Below are 21,741 nucleotides of genomic sequence, written 5' to 3' on the forward strand. Positions count from 1 at the left end.
TAGAAACTTCATTTGTCTACATGGATTGCACTTATTCAGCTATATTCTAATAAAATGCGCATTGCTTCCAATAAAGGGAATGCATTTGCTATTGATGTGCTATAAACTAGTATACAGAGAGGCGTTATTATATCCCTGTGTAATAACAAGCCAATTATAATGATCAGCAAAACCTTTACAGTGAAGTCAATGCATGAGGAGTGATTATCATAATGCATTCTAACTGTTCAGTGCCATAAATTCTTTGCAATTAATTGTGGAGCATATCTATAAATGTATTATTAATGCTGTATAAAAACCCATTGACAAGCAACCTTTACATTAAAAAAAAAAAAAGATATTAGGACTGTAATGTGTCCCTGAGTTCAACTAGGAGGTTGAGCTGTATTTAAAAAAACAGAGTTTTTTATAGGATTACATTTTTTATTTCCTCCACTCTCTTCCTCTCACCATTTCTGCCATTTTTGCCCTATTGTTGAAAAAGCTCCAAATATCACTCTGCAGTGTGAGGGCCCTTGATCACCCGCCATACTTGATTTTTGGTCCTGTACACATCACTTCAGGCACAGCTACAGGCTTTCCCTGGTGTCTTAACCCTATGACACTGAGAGCCTGACACGCATGAATGCCAAAGGCACGAGACTCAAGAATTGAGCAAGTAAAAGTATATGACAACCTGATGAGCCAATGCAGGAAGGGTGAGAAGGAGAAGGGAACTGAAGTTACATAACTGATCAAAGGTCATATGGTAGCAGAGAAAAGAACCAATATCAAAACCTGAAGGTGATGAGCTCCCCAGCCTCTGCCCAGGCTCTGCCCTAAACTCTTCTCCTCCTTGTCAGTAAGCTATTAGGTTACAGATTCTTTATGAAAAATGTGCAATATTTTTTTTTCCTTTTATTCCCTTAATACCTGATTTTAAAATGTTGTCCTTAAGACATTAGAACACAATGTCCTGTGGATCTTTTCCAGTTCCTATTGATGGACACTCTCCCATCAATTTCAATCACAATGGAAAGGGCAGACATGAACAAAAGTTTGATGTCCCTTATATTCTTTCAGCAGGTGAGTGTGGAATGAAGCACATCAGCCTTCAGCAGTGTCATCGAATATAAAACACTACACATGAGGTTCTGCCAGAGCCTTTTTTATCCCCTAGTATTAACTTTTACCAGACAGTGGAGAACATGAATGGGGTCACCCAGGGCCACTTTGAATTAACTGATCCATTTGCATGCTGCTACTTTCTGCCTTCTTGAAAATATGGCCCTGTGAGGACAACAGTCAGCTCTCAGCAGGGCCATGCAACTCTGAATTTCCACATAAACCAGGGGATTTTAACTTCCCATTGACTGTAACCAGTTCCACAAAAAGCCACAGCTAGAAAGAGATTTCCATGAGTACTAAAATTCTCTTTCTAGATCAGGTTTATCTTAGGGCTAAAGGAAAAATACTACAGATTTTAAAAGAAATCCAGGCTTGGAATAAAATCCAATGGACAGGTTCCCTTTGAACTCGGTGGCTTTGAGCATTGCTGTAGAAGGCTCCATCATACACATTGGGGTCTAAAGCCAGGCTCTGCCTTTCAAAGAGTGTGGCTTTCCCTGAACAGAGAGAAAGGAATAATGTCTAAATCTGGATGAGTTTCTTGATTCTGCCCTGGACTCAAATTTCTCCTGTTCACATGGGAAGAAAACCAGGACATATATAGGCCAGAAGGGTCCAGAGTGGTGCTCAAGTGTGGGATGTCTAAGGTGGCCTTTGTGGTCCTAGGCCCAGCTCTTTCCCCAGCCCGTGACCAGATACGCAGAGAGATGAACACACTTCAAGGCACTGGCATTTCTCCCTCCCAATACTACAGTATCTCCAACAGTCATTCCTCAGGAGCCCATCCTGTCAATGACACTAAGGCTTTCTGTTGGTCCTGACACTTCCCAGCCTCTGAGGCAAGAAAGCTGTCCCTCAGTTTAATATCAAGATCTGCTATCTCTCAGTTTAATATAAAGATCTTTTAGTTAGTTTCTTGCTTTTTCTTTTTTCCTTCAACTCATGAGCTCATCTCCTCTCCCAGCAGATTTTTTTATCAGAACATTATTTTTAAAGAGTCATTCCTTCTCTTTAAACTTCACACAAAGATACTGCAACTCAGCACCAGTGTGTTCTTTATTATTACATATGTAATTAATAAAGAAGATATTTAGATTTGGGTGTAGTTTTGTTCAATTATAAATCCTTCTGCAAGAAAAGTAAAACCAGCTGATTAATCATGTTTGGGGCAAATCTTAGGAAGAGGAGATGTATGAGACTTTGGAAGAGGATTTGGCATGGAGCTGGAAATCTCCTTTCGAACTGCAAGGGAAGATAAAGAGGAAGAGAGATATAGTTTAAACTGCTGTGGGATCTGAGGGAAAGAAAGGGGAATATGAGGCTCTGGGTATGCTAAATGATTTGTCCAGAGATCTTGAGTCCAGACCTCATAAAACGTGAAGATAGGAGCCATTACTGTCCAAGCAGTACTCTTAGCCTTGCAAGTGCAGTGGTCACAGCAAAGGCTGGCACAAGTGTATTGTGTGACGTTCACAAATCCCTCTCTGTGCCTTGCTCTACCCAAGCTATAAAAGATCAGGGTGAGTCATACTGGGCTCATGGTGACGTTGAAAGAGTTAATGGGGTTGTGTTCATGGAGAAATAAGCTTGGATACTTTCCCCCAGCTGTGAGAAGGGAGAACATTACTTGTCTCCCTGGGGTGTTTGCCAGTGCCATCTGCCTGCTCCTGCTGAATGGTTGTGGGGACCATAAAAGAAAAAGATAAGCAGTTGAAGAAAAAGGCCAAATAAAGGCATTTTTTATGGATTACCACCTGGAATCAGGACATTCCCTCAGCCTGCTCTCCATCTCCTGGGGTGAGATGTCTTTTAAAGAAGCCCACCAAAAGTACAAGGTAGGGAACTGCTAGTAAAGTGGCTTCCATGGGGCTTGATGTGCCAGGGAACACATGTGGTTAAGAGATAAGGAAGAGGTGAGAATTACAAAGGTACAACTCTGATGCATGCCTAGTTCCAGACTTCAGAACTTCTTGCATGCAGGCATAGCCTAACTTCCAGCAGTGCAGGAGAGGAAATGCTAAGCTCTGCCAAGACTGCCACCTCCTTTTTACCCTTCACTCTCTTCTTCAGACCTTTCTGGTGGGCAACCAAACCTGCTTTTTGCAAACTACTTTCAAGGAAGAAGGAAATAATTCTCCATGGCATTGTTATACCACTGTGAAACTAAAATAAGCTGTAGACAAATCAGTCTTCCTTGATTTCAGCACCTAAACAGGCCTGGATCTGGCTGGTACTTGGATAGGAAGCTTCCTGAGAGGTTCCTGAGAAGCCACAGAAATCTGATCGTTTAAAGGGAAAAAAAGCTAAAAGGCAAATGGTTAGTGGGACCTGGGGCTGTGTTTGTCACAGATAAACCCTACCAGCTGCAGCAGAGAGCTAGTGAGAGTTTGAAATGGCCTGGATGAAACAAGAAATAGATCCAGACTTTTGTCCCAAAGGAAAATAGGGCTTAGAAACCATGGAGAAGCCATTCTGGTCCCATCATCATTGCTGAGCTGATGGAAGGGAATAAAAAGAAACAGATCATAGTGCACGAGCAAGACACCACTATTTTGTTGTTTACTGTAAATGAGTTTTGGAGGTTTTTCTCTGAACCTGGAATAAACCATAACCAAGCAGATAATTTCAGAGGCTGAACATTGAGTAACGGGTAGAGAAATGATGCAAGTCAGTTGAAATATGAAGTCCAAACCTTCCAGCTGCTGCTGTCACATCCCTGAAACAGCAGACAATAAAAGACACATTGCACATACCTCTCCTAAACAAACAAATTTGCTTGAAAGCACAAACACAGACAAAAACTCTGGTAGATTTGTGAAGTCTTGCATGCAGAAAACACTGCAGTGTGATGTACTGCAGACTCTCCTGTAAATCTCTCAACACCCTCTCTATAGGCCATTGTACCCTTTCAACTCTAAAACACTTTGGACTTTGCCTTATATTTTCTTTAGTCCAGAAACTTTCTGTATCTGTTCCGCAAAATACAGAAGAACCCCGAAACCACTGTGAAGTGTTTCTTAGTAGAGACAACACTGGGCCTGGGTAGCGCACCGTGTGCACCTTTGCATGCCTTCCTTTACCAAACTTTGCCTGTCCTTTGAGAGGAATGAGGGAGCAATGGAGCATCTAAGCATCACAAACGGAGTGCAACTAGAGTAACAGGAGAGCCCTTTCCTTTTAAAAAATGTTACTCCCTGTACAACCTAGTGGGACCTTGGGGCTGCATTTATCATAGGTTAACTCTGCTAGCTGCAACAAGAGTTGTCTAGTGAGAGCTAGAGATATTGTGGATAAAATAAGAAATGGCTTCAAACTTTTTCCCCAAACCACAAAACAGAATTGAAATCTTTCCCTAAGTTTGCAAAACTTTAAGTCGCTGATATCTACAGGTTATTTTTAGAGATGAATATGAGATACAGAACCAAGAAAAATAATTAATAACAAGATAGAATTTTCTATTCTTTTCATCACTTTAATTGGGATTTGTCATGTTCAGAATCTAATGTGGAGTTATAGCTTCATCCCTAAAAACATATTGGACTACCTAATCTATGGCAAAATAGTTTCTGGATAGTCAAGCAAAATTTGGAGAACACAAAGGCCAATGAGAGTTTTTAAGATAATCTCTTAGCTCGTAATAGATCTAGAGTTACACTCTGATTTTTCAGAGTGAAATACAGAATTGTTGCCTTTTTATTACATATGATCAATTCCATCACTACTGAAGTCTCTATAAAATGTCAAAGGACTCTGACCTTCCTATCAGGTATCTGAAGTTTCATGAAGTATTTTGTAGAAGCAATACCTCTAAATAATATTTTATAGCTTGACTATACACAAATGTGCAAACAGGCAGGAATGCAAAATGCAAAATTTTCCCATTAGTTTTGACTATTTCCCTAGAGAAATGTACTGAGAATATATTCATTTCTAGTTCCTGTGAGATTAGGTAAAGGTAAATAATGCCAGTTTTTATTGAAAAGAATTGCAGTTTTTGTCTTGCTCTTAGTCCAATATGGAGATTAACAAACAAAATAATAAAACCAGCAAAGCTAATAAGGGACACTCAGTATTTCCATTCTGTTGGGTCGAGTGTAATTTGTGCCAAGCAACACTTTGAATTCTTCCTCAGACATAGGTGGTCTGACATTCTAAAGTCTCACTGACACACACTAAATTTTAATGCACCCACTTCCAGTTCAACTGAGAACCAAGACACGGGAAGGGTTAAAGACTAACAAAATCCAGACTCCAAAACAACAGGAAAAAATGTTTAGCAGAATCTGGTGGGGGGTGGGGAGGAGAGTAAATTTTGGACTCCCACCTGCTTTGGCTTGTAGGGGAACTTACTGAAAAAGGCAAAGATTCATGTTTTAGCAAAATGCAGGTATTTGTCCCTATATAAAACACAATCTCACTTCCTCAAGGACACTGCTGACCATTTCCAGTAAAAGCGAACGACAGTTTCAAAGAGCACTGCATTCTTTAATACCTTGTCCTGGCACCAAAACTCCCCATAAACCAGAAGATAGAGGTGTATTCAGAGCATGGGCTTTGGGCAGACCAAAGACTTGTTCTGTGCAGAACAGCTGCTTCATCTTTGAAACCCCCCTCTTCCCTCAAGTCCCATCCCAATACACGACCGGGATATAATAAGTTACAACTTAAGCTTCTTTGTCGTTGAAGTTGACCTTTATCTTGCAACCCTAATGAAGTCTTTTGATACGGTCCTAAGACACACGGCTTCCTGTTTAGCATTCTGTTTGCTGTGCCTGCTTTAACTGGTGGGCTTGCGAAGAACAAAGTTTTCATAAAATGTCTCCCTTGAGTGCCAATTGTTCTTTTCTCCCATAGTTGCCCTTGAGTCACGCCGTTCTGGAACACCACCAGCCCAGAAGCAGCTTGTCAGTGGGGAATCAGGACAACGTGTCTTTCAAGCCAATGATGAGTGCACCTGCTTGGCCCTTGCATTATGTTCACCACCAATAAAAGCAATATGGGAGAGGAGAGAGTGAGAAAAGATGAGGTTTGTGTCTGTTGGGAAGATAATTAGTTAAAATACAATGGGGAGGGACCCATTGGTGTGACAGATAATGTGGAATCAAACCACCACTGGAGCCCTTTGCAGTTAAAACCAGCCCTCCTGAAAGCAGCTGCTCTTAGCTAAAGAGTTTGAAAACCCTTCCCAGAAAGCCAAGCATGTGTTCTCTATTAGCAATTTGCATTTTAAAAAAAAGTGATTAGGAACTACATACCCCGTAGGCACACTAAGCAAATTGGCCAGCCTAATTATTATTTTTTGGTATGTCTAATTAAATAGACAAAAGGCCCTCCCTTCACTCTCGCTGTCGGCAGGAACTCCATTGGAATGTGCATAATGTCCCCTCGTTTGCCCAGGCAGCTGAGCCTTTCCCTTTTCCCCAGGAGATCGGTGTTGACAACTGCCCAGGCTAACACTGACTCCTACTCAGACATGGAGCCAGATTGTCAGATGGGGAGGGAAAGTGGGTAGATTGACCTGGTTCTGTTAAAAACCACCAGATGATGCTGTATGATGTGGCATGCCTTTGTTGCAGGTCAGAAACGTGCCATGGCCCTTGATAGCAGAACTTGCCATCATAAAGCCCATCAAATACTTTCTGCCCAGTGTTGGCCAAATTCCCCTGAGTTTTCTTTACAAGGGACTCTAAAAGTGCAGTATGTACCCCTGAGGTTTCTGGTGTTTTTCCAGCACTCACCTCTTCTCCTGCTCTGCAATTACACTGCACCACAGCCCTTCCTTACACAGTCTCTGTTGAACTGCCAGTTTCATCACTCCATAACACCAGCCCTTTAACTACAAGCTACATACAAAGTCTTCCAATGACTTGAGTCATTGGAGAGTTTCAGCCTAACACTGATGCAGTCAAAGCCTCTGGAATCCAAAGCTTTCAACTGAAAAACGAACACAATTTCAGCGCCTTTTGTCTGCAAGGCATTTTTCTTCTTTTAAGTAGCTGTTGCTGGAGATTTCCGCTAATGCCAGCACAAAGATACTTGTCCCATAAATGAGGAAATGTTTACATTCATGGTGGAAATTAAAGAGTTTTCACACATCTGAGCCACATCATTACTATATGACAAAATCTACTCCCACATTTATATGATAAGCATAAGCACCAGTGTTTTTACTGCACATATGGGCAAAAACCTCTCCTTTTTTTCCACAGACATAGGGCTAGAGAAGAAGGAAGCACCATGTCATTATGTATATATGTGTGTATATATATATATAAATGTACAGATACAAGAAAAAAGCAGAATGACAATTTATCCAGCATAATGGACCATCTCACACTTTCTCAGTGAGCTGTGTGTTTGATCTGACAAACAGGCCCCTATTAGAAGAGTACGGTGAAGTATCACCACATCAGCTCTGGTAGAAAACCTTTTACGGAAAGTACCTTATCACTGGTGATCTATTGAACGGTCACTTAGCAAAGCCTGCCAAATCCACTGTGCAGGATGGAAAAGCAAAAGACTGGTTCCTGATTTCAACTACACCTGTGCAAATCCTGAATAACTCTCTGGGACTGAGACAAGCCTTCAGTTTCCACAACAGGTTTATCCAGATAAGCTGATACAGATGCAGAAAACTCTGCTACCTCAGAACTTGCTTTTTTCCAAAAGCAGAGTTGCTTCAGTCCAAGCAGAAACAACATGGTCAGATAAACCATAAAATATCTGCTTTATCCCAACAAAGTTAAACACCTCTGCAGCTCAGCTCAACATAGGTCTGAAAAACCTACATTACCATCACTGCTGTTAAACTTTGTTAAGTAAGCGCCTGATGCTTCACTTCTTAACGAGGCAGTTATTTGTTTCCCAGGCAATCGCTGGCACCTGCCTGCCTTTTAAAATCAAATAATAATTGAATATGAGGAAAGCGAGACGAAGTAAAGGAGATTTAATAAAGAGAATCTTTGCTGCAGAGGGAATTTCTTTGGCAGTGATTACGTTACTAATTGATCAGCACATTGCCTGAGAGAAGCCAGAGACAACAATTATACTTAGCACTGTGGCTGAAAGCAATGCAGTCAACTACCTCCTCGGCTTTCGCTGTCCGCTGGCTTCACCTGGATCGGTCTGTTCATCTGTAAGAAAGAGCAGAGAGACACATAATTAATGGTGGAATCAAACATTCACATACAGAGGTTTGCTTTGGTTTTTTACTATGCATCATAGCTAGCACCAGAATTTACTCCATGAGGAGGGGAAAGAGAATTAGTAAGCAAAGAATTAACTGGAGAGTACAGGTTGCTTCCCGGTCTGAGGTAAACCAGTGTCACCCCATTCACCTGATAGGGGCTGTGTTAAATCACACTGGGAGAGGGACCTGACTTATTTCTCAGGTCATGAAATTTTAAACATAGCTTTTTAAATTTCTAATAGTATCCTCTGGAAACATTACTGTGTCAGAGCAGAAATGCTTTGTCAGAATATTGGGATCAGTGAAATTTTAATTGCAAAGATTTCTTGAAATTGGCATGACAAAAAGAAAATGGAAAAGTGAATTCCACCTCCACTCAGCTTAGTAAGATAGTCACCTGTAACATAGCAGACTCCATTTCATACATAAGCAACTGTAAAGACCTTGCAATCGTGCTGTCAATGGGATTTCTGTTCTCCAACTTATCCCTCTCTCTCTCTCAACAAAAGCATTGGGGACCATCATTATCTCCAGAGCTGCTCACTCCCAGGAGAGAGGGCAACAGATGTCCACGATCATCTTCACTGGTAATGCCTAACAGGATGTGGGTGTCTGATGAACAGGCGTGAGGATATACCACTTCTGTTAATAGCTGGAGATGCAGACTGGATCAGAACCACCTGAGATTTTAATCTAAAAGCCCTTCCCTGCCTCTTCCTCCATGTCACTTAAAGCAATCCATACGCTGTGCAGATGGACTATTCAAAATATCTTTCAGTATGTGACCACCCCTAAGTGGAATGAAATTATCCTTTAGATCTGGCAACCAAAGAAATTACAAGTTCAAACAGGTATCATAAGGAGCAGGAAGCTAGAAGGCAATGGGAATCTCCCAACATATTACTTCTTAAGAAAGTCAGACCACAAAGTGGCTGATGAGTGTCACAGGGTGCCTTCAGGTGAAACTGTCCCTTCCTTATTTGTGGTTAATCACAATTGGGTAGCAAGGCTGTTAGTTTTCTTTTTTTCTTCTTTTCCTAATTTTCCTTCTTTTTTTGAAAGCAGCTCATAATCATTTAGATTTATTCTAATTGCTCTGCACACATATTTAGTAATAAAAAGTTATCAGGCTGGCTGACAAGTAGGTTAAGATGATGGAGAGCTTAGCAGATCCTGCTGCATTGTTGTCTCAAGAGGAAAATGTATTTAGCCATAAACTGACTACAGTTATACTTGCACTCAGGAAGAGAAGGATCAATGGCTCCAGACACTACTGAGCAATTTCTGCTCTCCTGTATGCCTGTATCATCCAACAAACTCCAGACAGTTGCAGTGTTAAAATCAACACAGTATTTGGTACTAGATAGACCTAGTATCAGCCCCTGCTTCTGCAGCTGTAAAGGCCTGTCACTGACAAAGTTATCACAAGATATAAGCAAGGACAGAGGCGATGTATTTAGCAGCAGCAGCAGGAGGATGGACATCCTGCCATAGAGTTCCTGTAACCATATGTGAGCAGCTAGCTGTTACAGACATTTAAAGATCTGACATCACACAGTTAAGGAAGGTAATTTATGTCAGGTAACTCCAAATGTCTAAAAAGTGTAGTTTTAAGCCACTCTTAAGATTGGTGTCTGAGATGAAAAGGATGAATTGTCTCCTGCAGTGCCTGTTCCTCTTCACTGATCATAGAGGTAGTCTATGCAGTTAGAGTTAGGTGAGATGAACTCCATCTAGCATAGGATAATGAAGCCAAACTACCCGGTTAATGTACTTTAACTTCGCCCAGCTGCTCAACCACTGCAATTGGTTTGTGTTTACAGCAGGTTGGTGTTGACACCATCCAGGTGCCAAGGTCTGATGAGAGCTATTAACTTTTGACAGCTGCACTCATGCTATATAATATAGGTTCTAATGTGAACACAATGGCTAATCTAACTCCAATGCTCAGAGGTCCCTGGTGCTCACTCCAAGACAGCCAGAACCTGCACCCCAGGCAGTCAGTAAGAGAAAGAGTCACAGTACCCAGGAGTTTATAGGAGGTGTGCTGCATACAGTCCTGAGAGGCAATGCCTGGAGTCCAAAATGGACACAGCCTTGCAATGCAGAACTCTCTACAAATCTACTGATCTAAACCGTGCTAAATGCCATGAAAATCCCCACTGAACTCTAGTACACTTTGGATACAGCTTTAGAAAAACTAGATAGATCTTTTCCTACTTCTTGTTGAGTTGCATTTGGTCAGTCTGCAAAAGACAGAGGAGGTCATCATACCCTTCAGTAAAAATGATAGGAGACTAATATTTGTTTGGTTTTGCTTTTTTTTTTTTTCAAGATTGTGGCATGAGAAAAAGGAGACAATCACCGAGAAAGGGGAAAAAAAAAGGGAGGGAATGAGCATCCAACAGAGGAAGAAAAACTGGGGAAATTAATAAGTAAAAGGCTAGTGTAATTTAATGTACACTATGATTTATACACTTGACAATTTCTTTATAGACCAAAGAGAAAGTGCTGCCTGCACAGAGCCCATAATACAAATTGAGATCATCTTGACATGAAAGACACCAATTATAGGGAGAAACACTGAGAGGAAAATAATTAAGTTTCCTCTCTCCATCTACAGAACATTTTTTTTTAAAACAGATACTCTGGGAGCAAGGAGCTGGCATGGGGAGCAGAAAAAGAGTAAGTGGGGAAATAAAATGGCAGAAAGATGTACCTTCCCCAGTCTGGGGAAATGGCTTCTTGGGGAAAAGGGAATTCAGAAATTCAAACTCTCTGCTTATTCTTCAGCTGAGCATTGTCATGGGTTTAATGCAAAGAAATCAAAGCTTATACTCCAAACTGCAGTCTTCTGAAGAGTGGTTGTAGGAATATTGATATGGATATCTTTAATATCTGTCCTGTCTTGGTGGACCTTGAGAGTGTGCTAGAAAAGGTTTGCCAGTCAGCAAATCTGATTAATACCATGGGTATCCACATGGGACCATAGGAACTACAGAGGTGGCTGTGGAGTTTTATTGATCCCTTCACTAGAAGTCTTCAAAAGAGATTTAGCAACATGGGAAAAGACCTAGGTAGGCTGATGCGGCATTTGAACTAACAAATGGACCGGATGAACTCCGTTAGACTCTTCTCCAGGATGTGCTACACTTCTGTCCATTGGAATTGTCCTTCTACCCTCTATATTATAATTGCTGGGCTGCCACAATGAAAGAAGTATACTGCTTTACCATGAGTTAACCCAGAAAGAGTTTCTCTTTATCTTCCCTTCTGTCCTTTAAGACCTGACTAAAAATTTTTATTCTGTATATAAACTGTGAAGATTCCTGACATTATGGTACCAGAATGCCCAATAGTCATAAAACCATTATAAATCATTATAAATGTAATATGTTTATCCTCATTCATGATTCAGAGTCCAATTTGGACACAAATTTAATTTGAAGTACCTCACTCAACAGCAATGCCATAATAGAGGTGTGCTGGGGATGACTGAGGCACAAAGGGATTTAGGCAAGAGCCAAAAAGATTAATTTGGGTTTCTGATTACATATGACAAACACGATTTTCAAAGAGGTGGCAAGCAAATGGCAATCTAGAGTTTTATTCACAACTGTGTTCCCAGTGTGGCCTCAGGCAAAGCCTGTGTCCTGGATTCCCTGTGTGTATTGGGAAATATGGGCACCACGTACCACTACAGCTGTGAATCAGCCCTATATCAGGAAAAGGGGTTGCATGTTGTTTTTCCACAAATGCCATAAGCGCCTGGGTTGATGAAGGAGACAGAACTTCAGGTGTATCACACTTCTTATTTTTATTTGATCCTTTGCACGTTCATGTTTGATGAAAACCACCTTTACTATCACCTTTGCACACTTTGGACAAGTGATCATACTTGTTGCACTTCATACCCTTCATTTTAGCTTTTTCTTCCTTTTGCCTAAAATCAACTCATTCAAATAATTCCAGCTGTCATCCTTTCACACCAACTTGCCACTTGTCCCACCTACCCCCACCCCAAACCTCCCGGCAAGTAGAAACACAACATCATTTTTCATGTCCAGTTACAGCCACTGTGATGCCACTGTTAAAAGCCAGCATGGGTACTCCTGGCAAAAAGAGTTTGAGTTACAAGAAGCAATGAATTACAGCAAGCCCTTTTTCAATTCTCCACAGAAATGAAATGTCAGAGCTTGCTGCTGTATTTTTCGCAGCACCATCAGCTACAGGCCACTGCAGGAATTAGACAGGGGACAGACGCTTTTCTGCATCAAGTTTTTTTTTTTCCTAAGGTTGTCATTTTCTCCTGTACCAACCTTTTTCTGCTCCCTCTGGCTTTGATATTAATTTAGAGCAGGTAGCGGGATCACCTGGGAAAGAGTAGGAAGCAGAGACAGCTGATTTCTCACTGTCTCCATCTTTCTTCCTCTCCCTGTTCCTACTAGCCTTTCTTTTCTTGTCTCACTCACTTTTTCATTAGTCATTAATATGTCTGATGTTTCTAGCCAGGACTAAGGCGTTACCTGGCTTGAGACTGGACATATGCAGAGATAAAAAGAAGAAAGGGAAAAAAGTAAAAAAGGATGGAGACACCCTGAATAGCTTCAAATGTGATCTGAGACTGGACGGAAAAGTGAGATGAGGAGAAGACTTCTGAAGATCACTGAAATGCCACTAATGGTCAGGAAGATCATGTCCAAGGCAGAAGACAGCTGCATTGGAAATAACCTGCAGGTTGTGCTCTAAGGAAGAAGTCACTTCAGGAGACGAAAAGTGATTCTAGAGCTTGTAGGATCTATAAGACCATGGAAGATGACCATAGTGATCATCTATCTAATAATAGTCTTTCCACCCCTCCTTAAAGGGCTTAAGAAATTTGAATACTCCCTGAGAACAGACTGGGTGTTTGATTAAAGCTTTGTATCAAAAACTGTGAGGAAAAGTATTATATTGTCCAAGTTTCCTGAAGTTCCCAAAAAGCCAGTCTGCTACAGTGTAGAAGCAGAGGTGTTAACCTCTGAGAAGGCCTGTTATCAGCTCTACACTGGCCTTCTGGATGAATTTGGACATATCACTACACCTGCCTCTTTCTCGGCTTTCTCATGTGCCTCTTTGTCAGCTTTCTCTTCTGTAGAATGAAGATAAAGATACCCTAATGTACCATGAGGGTGATTTGTGAAAAAAAAGTCTCTAAATGCTGGTGTTAAACAAACAAACAAAAACCCAAATGTCCAGTCATTTCTGTGCCTGAATTATGTGTACAGATACAACGGCAAATAACAAATTCTTCTTGGTCAGTCATGTTCTGTTGTATTTGGTATTATTCAGGCATCAGTTCTCTAAATCAGTGATGAAACACTGTTGTGACCTAATCATAAAGGATAGGATGCTGATGTGGGCTAGCAGGTCTTAGCAAATGCTTATTGGACACCACTGCATATCTGTAGATGCTGGCTAGTCTCATTGGACAAAATCCCATCCCAGAACAATTTGTTTCCTAAAGCTGCCATGTAGCTCTCTGTGATCTCATTACATAGCTCAGATGTTAATTGGAGGTATGATTAGTTTAATAACTGCCCTGAAATTTCCAGAAAATATGATTACTCCTTATTTCTTCAGTAGGAAATGTTTTTCTGTTCAAAATCTCCCCCCAAAATGCTTAAAGGAATTTCATTTTACCAATTCAGCCAACTTTTTGGGGGTCTGCCATGTTACACAATAGTAATTCCTCTGAAGTCAACACAGTAAAGGCACTGGCAGAAATGTGGTTGTAGGAGTGGGTCATAACTTTTAAAGCATTGAGCGAAATTTGCAGTGATTGAAGGCCCTAAGGAAATGCAAAGTATATTAATGTCGAAGTTGGAAAGGCCAAGAAAATCACCTACAATTGAATTGTGTGTGTGTAATTGCAAAGTTCAAGTAAATCACTCTGTACCCGATTCTGAGTGACATAATTGAATTACACTGATCTAAACTGGATAGCCATAAGAGTGAATCCAAAGCAATCTCCTGTCTCTGAAGAAAAAAAAGAAGTCAGGGCACAGGTCCTCAGCTTAGGGAAATTCCTACGAATGTTACGGAATCAGGAAAGTTGCTTCAATATAGGTTAGGTACACACCAAGCCTTCTGTATTTGTATATTGCAGCTACAAGGCATAGAGCAAAAACCTGCCCCCATGGGAACAGAGGTCAGTGCTGTTGTTTGCACCAATTGCTGTGTGATTACACATTAAGCATACTTTTGTGTGGGCAGTGCAAATTGACACAATGTTGGATTAATGAAAGAGTAGGGAGAGGAAATATTTTAGAAAGTTTGGAAAAAAATTGACATTGGCTTGCCTTGTGGGAAACACTCACTAGTAATGCATTTTATCTGAAATGACTCTGTCCCAAACTTTATCTGGGTAGTGGACTCTTAATTCCTCCCTACCACCCACTTCTCTTCCTGACGAGGAGTGTGTCATAGTCATGTACACAAATAGATGAGAAGACCTGAGCTGGGAATGTATGAGATATGGGAAAAAAAAGTCTTGAAGGGTCTGACCTTTACAAATCAGTCAATGCTCTGGTGCCTACTCCTGAGAATGATTGCTACCGGCCATCCCCGCACTCTGAGAGTATTTTCTATATATCATATAAAACACATTATAATCCATCCATCTAACTATCGATTCATCTTTCCACCTGTCTCGTGTATATAGATGAACCTAGATGGGGCTGAAGTTCAGTTCAGGTTCATGTGCAGAAACCTATGGCCTTGAATCCAAAACTTTCTTTCTGCTAAACAGTTTGAGCTTGAATTTGAAGAAACTGTTGATCATCTTAATTGCAAAATGAAATCTTTCCAATACAACATATCCTTTTGTTTGTAGTTGGGGAAGCTGAGCAAGTAGTGCTCAACTTCATGGTGTCTGTGATTTTAAATGAAATGGTGAGGGGAAAAGGGGAGACTCATTCCTGGAAGGTTCCTCCAGTAAGAGGAACAAAACACAGGATGTTTGCACAACAAAGCCTATTTTCCAAAACAAGAGAGAGAGAGGACTGGGTTGTTTTTGTTTTGTTTTGTTTTGTTTTTCAGTATTTATATGCAAATCTGCATGTGAAAGAGACAGCAGGAGATCCCCTTAAAGCTTTGGGCAGTCACAGTAAAAATGATCTTCAATAGGTCTACGATCACCTGCTAGACTGTGTCAAAACACACCGTGTGTGTACTGGTACTGGTACCCTGATCATCCAGATGGGTATTTATTTGAACTCATGGATCTTGCCTGGCTTGTGCACTTGACCTTTCTTTCCTGGAAAGAAGGGGGCCTGATGGCTGAATACTGACATCATCTTGGGAAATGTGTCTGTAGTCCCAGACCCCTTGCATGTGTGAGAAGTCCCTGGACATTCAATGAGTATACTTAATCATGTAAAGAGTCCCAGGATTGGCCCACTGGTGATGCTAAACTATATAAAAGGGTCTGTTTGTCTGTGTATCCTGACAGCAGAGGTATAAGTTTTGAAGGGACAGCCTGCTCATTAAATCTAGTTCCCTGCTGCTACCATGAGCAATCACAATGTGAAATTCTGTTCCTAAACACATAAAATTCTAATATAAAACTAAGTAAGGCTTTTACTGTCCTTTCCTCCCTTCTTCCCTAATATCAGTAGGGATAAACTTTTCCACAATCTCACCTCTCTTCTAATTTCCCACTTGAGTTTATTTCAAGAGAATTTACATCCTATTATAGAGTGCGCAAACCACTTTTTATCTGAAATCGTTCTTCTCTTTCACTGGCATTTTTATTAGCCAGCCATGCATGCATTTAGTAGAAAGCAACCACATTCCCTTTAACCTAGATATTGTGAGCCCAAACTCTTTCAGGGCAGAGCAACAGCACGATTCACATATATGAAGAAGTTCCTATAGATACAACCAAGATAGCCCTAAACTACCCAGTAAGACTAACGAATAGCTTGCTCTAAGGGGCAACAAAACACTTAAATTACTGATGCAAATATGTGCCAAGGGTCCTAGATCAGTTTTGCAATGTGTACTCAGCTTGGGCATTTGCAGTTTTATGTTTATCTGTGCCTAAACTTCTCAGTTGAAAACTTGCTCTCAGACCTTGTATTGGAGTTGTCTCACAGATGCTGTCTCTCTGTGTTGGTCTGCTCTGAGGTAGCCCAGCACTGCCTGCAGCTGGTGCTTAGCCAGGCAGAGGCACAGTTTGGAGTGTGCTCAGGACCTGCCTTGGTAAGGAAGTGCAGATAAGGGGGGAGGTAGGGTGTTCTCTGCATATGGGGCACGTCATCATTTTGTGCATGTTGGGCACACTCCACAGAGGCCAGAGGCTATTTCAGCGTGGACTTGAGCAGAGCAGGCAAGCAGGCCAGAGAAACAGATGTACTCCTCAAGGCATTATAGACATAACCCGTGTCCCTCACTTAGAGATGAACATCTGTTGTCATCTTTTCCTTATCCTGAGCCCATGACTTCTGGCTGTTGGTGCTTCCCTGCTGTGCTTTTCCCTCTCTAAGCTTTATCTCTTCTTCTGAAACAAGACCCAAATGCTGCCTTTGCCATTAATGGTTGTTTGGCTTGACTCTGCAGACTTTAGGCAAGGCCAACCTCCCATTGACTTCAGTCCTCTGAGTGCAAAAAGAGCTTGGCCATCATCCATCCAAGAGGATTAGACCCTCTGTGCTTGTGGCTTTGTATGCCTGGCCACAAAGATAAGAACCACAGCCAGCCCTTTTGCCCATGGAGAAATGCTTTCCACAGCACTGCCATTTAACAAACAACTGAGTAAGTAGTGTAAATTAACTAGCTGCTTTCACCCACTGCCAGAATCGTGAAATAAAGGCTCTCTCACTGATATAAATGTGCAGGTAGCCTCAGGGCCTGAATTAAAGCACTGCCTCCCCATGAACTGGAAGAAGCTGTCACAGGGTTAAGGTTGCAGCAGGGTTTTCCTTGGTACTAGATTAGCTTCACTCTGAGCCAGAAAGTGTTTTTTCCCCCCAACACTGGTCCTGCTTTCAAGGGTGTCATGTGTTCACTCCTTTCCTCCCACCCTAATTTGCCTTCTCCCAAGGGTTAAGGTCCTTTGTAGGGTAAGCTAGCTGCAGGATAACAGCAGTCTACTACCTCAGTCCTTCACCCTAGGAGGACCAGACCTAAATGTATTCCAAGTAGAATGCTGAGGTGTTTCTGAAACATAGCGGGTTGGGTTCCATCTCAAGGCATATCCCTATCATGGTACAGATGGTGTGGTTGTGCTCTTCTTTCCGTTCTACTAATGGAAAAATATAACCTAATTATTTTAAGGGAGCCTGAAATAAGTCCCATTTGAACATGAGAAAAACAGCAGCCATATCACCTTCTCCATTGGTTTGTCTAAACTGATGTGAAATCACACCTCAAATTAGATGTGTGAAAACCTTGCCTAAAGATAAACTTCTTAGCTGTGCACTGGATCAGGGCTGCAGTTCCTGAAGGAGCTGGCAAACAGGAAATTACAAAAATTAATTTAAAAAAAAAAAACAATGAAAGAATAAGGGAAAGAATAAGATTATCTTAATCTTGACAGTACCCCTTTAAAGAAAATCTTCTGTGAAAGGACATAGAGCATTAACTTTTTCTTCAGTCCGCTTTCACAGCCAGGAGATGAATGTTAAGGAGGGGGGGATTTTAAACCCATGCAGCCACCCAACTTTGTCCTCTGCTCCTAACACCAAATGAATAAGAACAAGCAGGAACCTTGCAAATGTTAGTACAGTGTTCAAAAAGAGGAGAAAACAAAAGTCCTTATCTTCCCAAACATTCCCTGAATTGGAAAAACCATGGAAGCCTGAAAAAAAAAACCACAAAAGCTCACAACCTTTCCAGATTCCAGATCCTTAGAGTCAATGCTGTTCCTTGTGCTCATTTCAGCCTGTACAGAATCAGGCCCTTCAATGCAAAAGGAGCTAAACCTCACCCCCATCTATGTATAACTAGTATCATCTGGTCCTATGTTTTGACAATTATCTATAACATAATTACCAGACTGATGAGTATCACTGATTAATTATGCCATCCTTCAAAGTTGATCTGGATACTTACAATAAACAAACACCCTTGTTGGATAACAAAGGTGATTTTCTGTGTCTGTTCCAGGCAGCAAAGGCTAGCAAACTCATTCCACCATGTAGGGATGTGGCTGGAGACTCCCATGGATCTGCTTTTGATCTCTCATTCATGTGGACCTGTTTCTCTTCTTGACCCTGACTGCACCCTGTTTTCCCCCCTCCTGAATGATAAATATTTCCTCCCACTGAGAACTATCCAATACGAGCGATGTCTGTTACTAATACATCACTGATTCTTTCTGCCTCTAATTATGCCTAAACATTGCCTTTCTTTCTTCTCCTCCATGAACAACCACTTTTTTTTTTTTTTGCATCAACATGTACCAAAGCATTAAACAAGACATTCCATTAATTTCTTCATCATCATAACTTAAGCCTGGGACATACCCTTTAAATATTCATTCAGCTATGAAAACTGGGCATTAAAATTTTAATAATGTCAAGCTCATTTGAACTGAGCTCCTGGGGGACTATTACGATACAATTAGAATAAATATGATGATTGATTTGGTGTAAAGGTTCACCTGTCCACATCTGTTAGTGGCCGAAAGCAGCATGCCACCTCTGGCATCACAGCCCACAGCTCCAAGTTATTTACTCCCTTCCTCCTCGCCCCCGTTTGCTTTCCACTTGCTTGCGAACTTGACCCCCTTGCTTGCTTGCATAGTTTGTGCAGCTTGGATAAAGCTGGAAGAAACAAACCAGGGTGGCCTCATGGAGAAGAGACAACTCATTCAACTGCATTTGCCTCCCTGCTTCCCCTTCTTGTGCTGTGGCATTTGATTAAAAATGCAGCGTTGATCAGAGCCACTAGAAGTTCAGCTATAAACTTTCTGGTGATATTTAGCCATTAACATTTTTACAATATGTTTCTGAACTCCCAGGGTTGATTCTTCTGTGTGGATTGGATCAAGCCTTAAGCAGCATTGACATGTTTGAACCAGTGCAGAGCATAACAAGGCTTGCTGCTTCCTTGCAGTGTCCTTCCAAAATCACAGCAAAGAAACATTCTCAAGGTATGACGCTGAGAGTAAAAAAAAAAGAGAGGGAAACTGAGCAAGAAATCACTACTTAAGGCACCTTCTGTTTCCAGCACAGGACATTCTTAAATACACAGACAGATAATTAAAAGATTTAGGTCCACTGGGTGCTGAGCGTATTTGAAAATTTGGGCCACATTGTACTTTTTCTCTCTCTGCAGTGTGAATTGGGTGTTACATGGTGTAAATATGAGATGAGATAAATTGGAGCCATGACCACTGAGAACAATCACAGGGTTTGATTTTTCTTTCTTTTTGTTTTTTTAGACCATCTACTTTAAATAAACTACTCATTAATTCTTTGAAATAGGATGTAATGCAAGCCTCTTTATTTAAAGGTAACCCTGATGTAGCCCTGCTCACAAGATCTGCCAGTAGTTTGAACTTTTGGGGCTTTACCATCAGTCTCCTGACATACGGCGCTTTCCTTAAATCCTCCACTTCTGGACCCGAGAAACTTTTTAAAAAGAATTTTAATTCCAGAATAAAAGAAAATTCTTAATGCTCAAAATATAGCTCAAAGAAAATGAATATGTGCAAATAAAATCTCTCTTATTTATATTATCATATCATACATGATCGCTTGAGATAATTTATGATTGATGCATCTTTCCAGTAGGCAATGTTAATTATTAGAAACATTATTTGTTTTTCACTGTTTTAAGCTGTTTCTTTCCTCTCTGTAATTTGCTTAAAGCAGATACTGATCCTAAATTCTCACTTTCTTTTTCAAACTCAAATCAAGTCCAGTTCCTGTTCTTATTCATTGTCTTTACTTCTGCATTCTTTATTTTGTAAAACCTAGTAAAATTATATAAAGCTGTCCCAAATTAAACTAAAGAAAAGAAAAACACTTTGACTGGACTTTATAGAATAAAAATGTACATACATAAATCTTTAGACAAAAACCTTACATTTAGGATCTGCTTTTACTGTCAGCAGCTCATTGTTGCTTCTGTACAGTGACCTGGCATTTCATTTAGTTTACTTAGCAAGTAAATGTAATACGTCATGGTAACAATCATTTGAGATCAACAGGTCTGTTTTTAGTGTTGGATATTGCTCTCCAGGAAGACGTTTGCCATTTACTTTGTTACTTAGATACTTCTAATGATAATTCTTGTGCCAGATATATGACTTTTCCCATTTGAACCCTTTTATCCTTGCAGTCTGTGCATGAAAAACCATAGGTATCCAGGTCTAGTTAGATGAGCTCCTGTGACCATCCTTGTTATTTGCTGTCAGATCACATAACTGAGGTGACACAGGTGAACTTATGTGTGTTTCTACCCTGACAGCGAAAAGTAAAATTTCTTGGGTTAGCACGGTTGTGGGAAATGTTGATGAGGAATTAGTGCTGACTTATAAAATCATGCCTGTTTGATTCCCGAAAGCATACAGAAGCACAAGATAACCACAGCAAGCATTAAAGGCAGTTACCAAAGGTGCTTATGTTTAATTGTGTAACCTACTCCTGAAAGGTTTCTATGCCCCTCTGGGGTCTCCTTCCCTGTCTTCCCCAGCCTCCAAAAAGGAGGAGATGTTTTAAAATAAACTCAGACCATTTAACATTACAATATGGAGACAGGAGAGGGAGATAATGGTCACTTGTCGTTGATTTTCTCAGAAGGAAGGGAGCAATTTGGAAAGTCTGAAGTCTACTTACTGTGAATGCAGAGAGTGGAAAGATATGACCTTGAACTCTTTTATGAAGTCTATTACCTATCACCTTCTTCCCTACTTAGTTTCCTCCATGGAAAAAGGGGTTAGACAGTAATCTTTACCTTCAAGGCCCATTGTGAGGATTAATTAGATATTATTCCTACAAAATTTTGAAGTTCTAAAATGCTATATAAGCTCTCAGTGTTATTATAATGTGCCATACTCTGCATAACATATACTGTTGCAATATTACCCCTTGGTTGTTCAAGACTACAGAACTGCTGCTTCTAATCGAGTTAATGGTTTCATAGGTTGGTAATTTAATAAAACAGACTGCTTAAACCAGCAAGGTTTTGATTAAATGGGGTGTGTGCAAAGGGGAATTTATATTTGTTAGAGGCTTCATAAATCCAAAGTATCAAGGCACAGATAATGCCAGTATAATAGTCAATTATAGGGAGAGGAAGGAAGAACAGAGCTGGAAGCCATCTTGGACATCGGTGTCATGTACCGCTGTAGTCGGATGGTTTGGGCTGGTCTCAGAAGTATGCACAAGTAAGTGATGGTGTGCACATACAGATGAGACACTGTGCTTCTCCCACTGCTCCCAGTGATTTTTTTT

At 40.8% G+C, this 21,741-nt stretch overlaps 1 protein-coding gene across 8 annotated transcripts in view; it reads right to left on the reverse strand.

Moving 5' to 3' along the window:
• The window catches only part of CELF4 (CUGBP Elav-like family member 4), a 718,579-nt gene that overhangs the window by 306,357 nt on the left and 390,481 nt on the right, over positions 1 to 21,741 (reverse strand). For all 8 annotated transcript variants that reach the window (XM_075078980.1, XM_075078975.1, XM_075078978.1 and 5 more), the window contains exon 3: positions 8,192 to 8,240. In XM_075078980.1, the coding sequence (XP_074935081.1) occupies positions 8,192 to 8,240 (49 nt within the window). The remainder of the gene's footprint in view (positions 1 to 8,191; positions 8,241 to 21,741) is intronic.

The sequence above is a fragment of the Phalacrocorax aristotelis genome, chromosome Z (assembly GCF_949628215.1).
Source record: "Phalacrocorax aristotelis chromosome Z, bGulAri2.1, whole genome shotgun sequence".
Taxonomy (NCBI): Eukaryota; Metazoa; Chordata; class Aves; order Suliformes; family Phalacrocoracidae; genus Phalacrocorax; species Phalacrocorax aristotelis.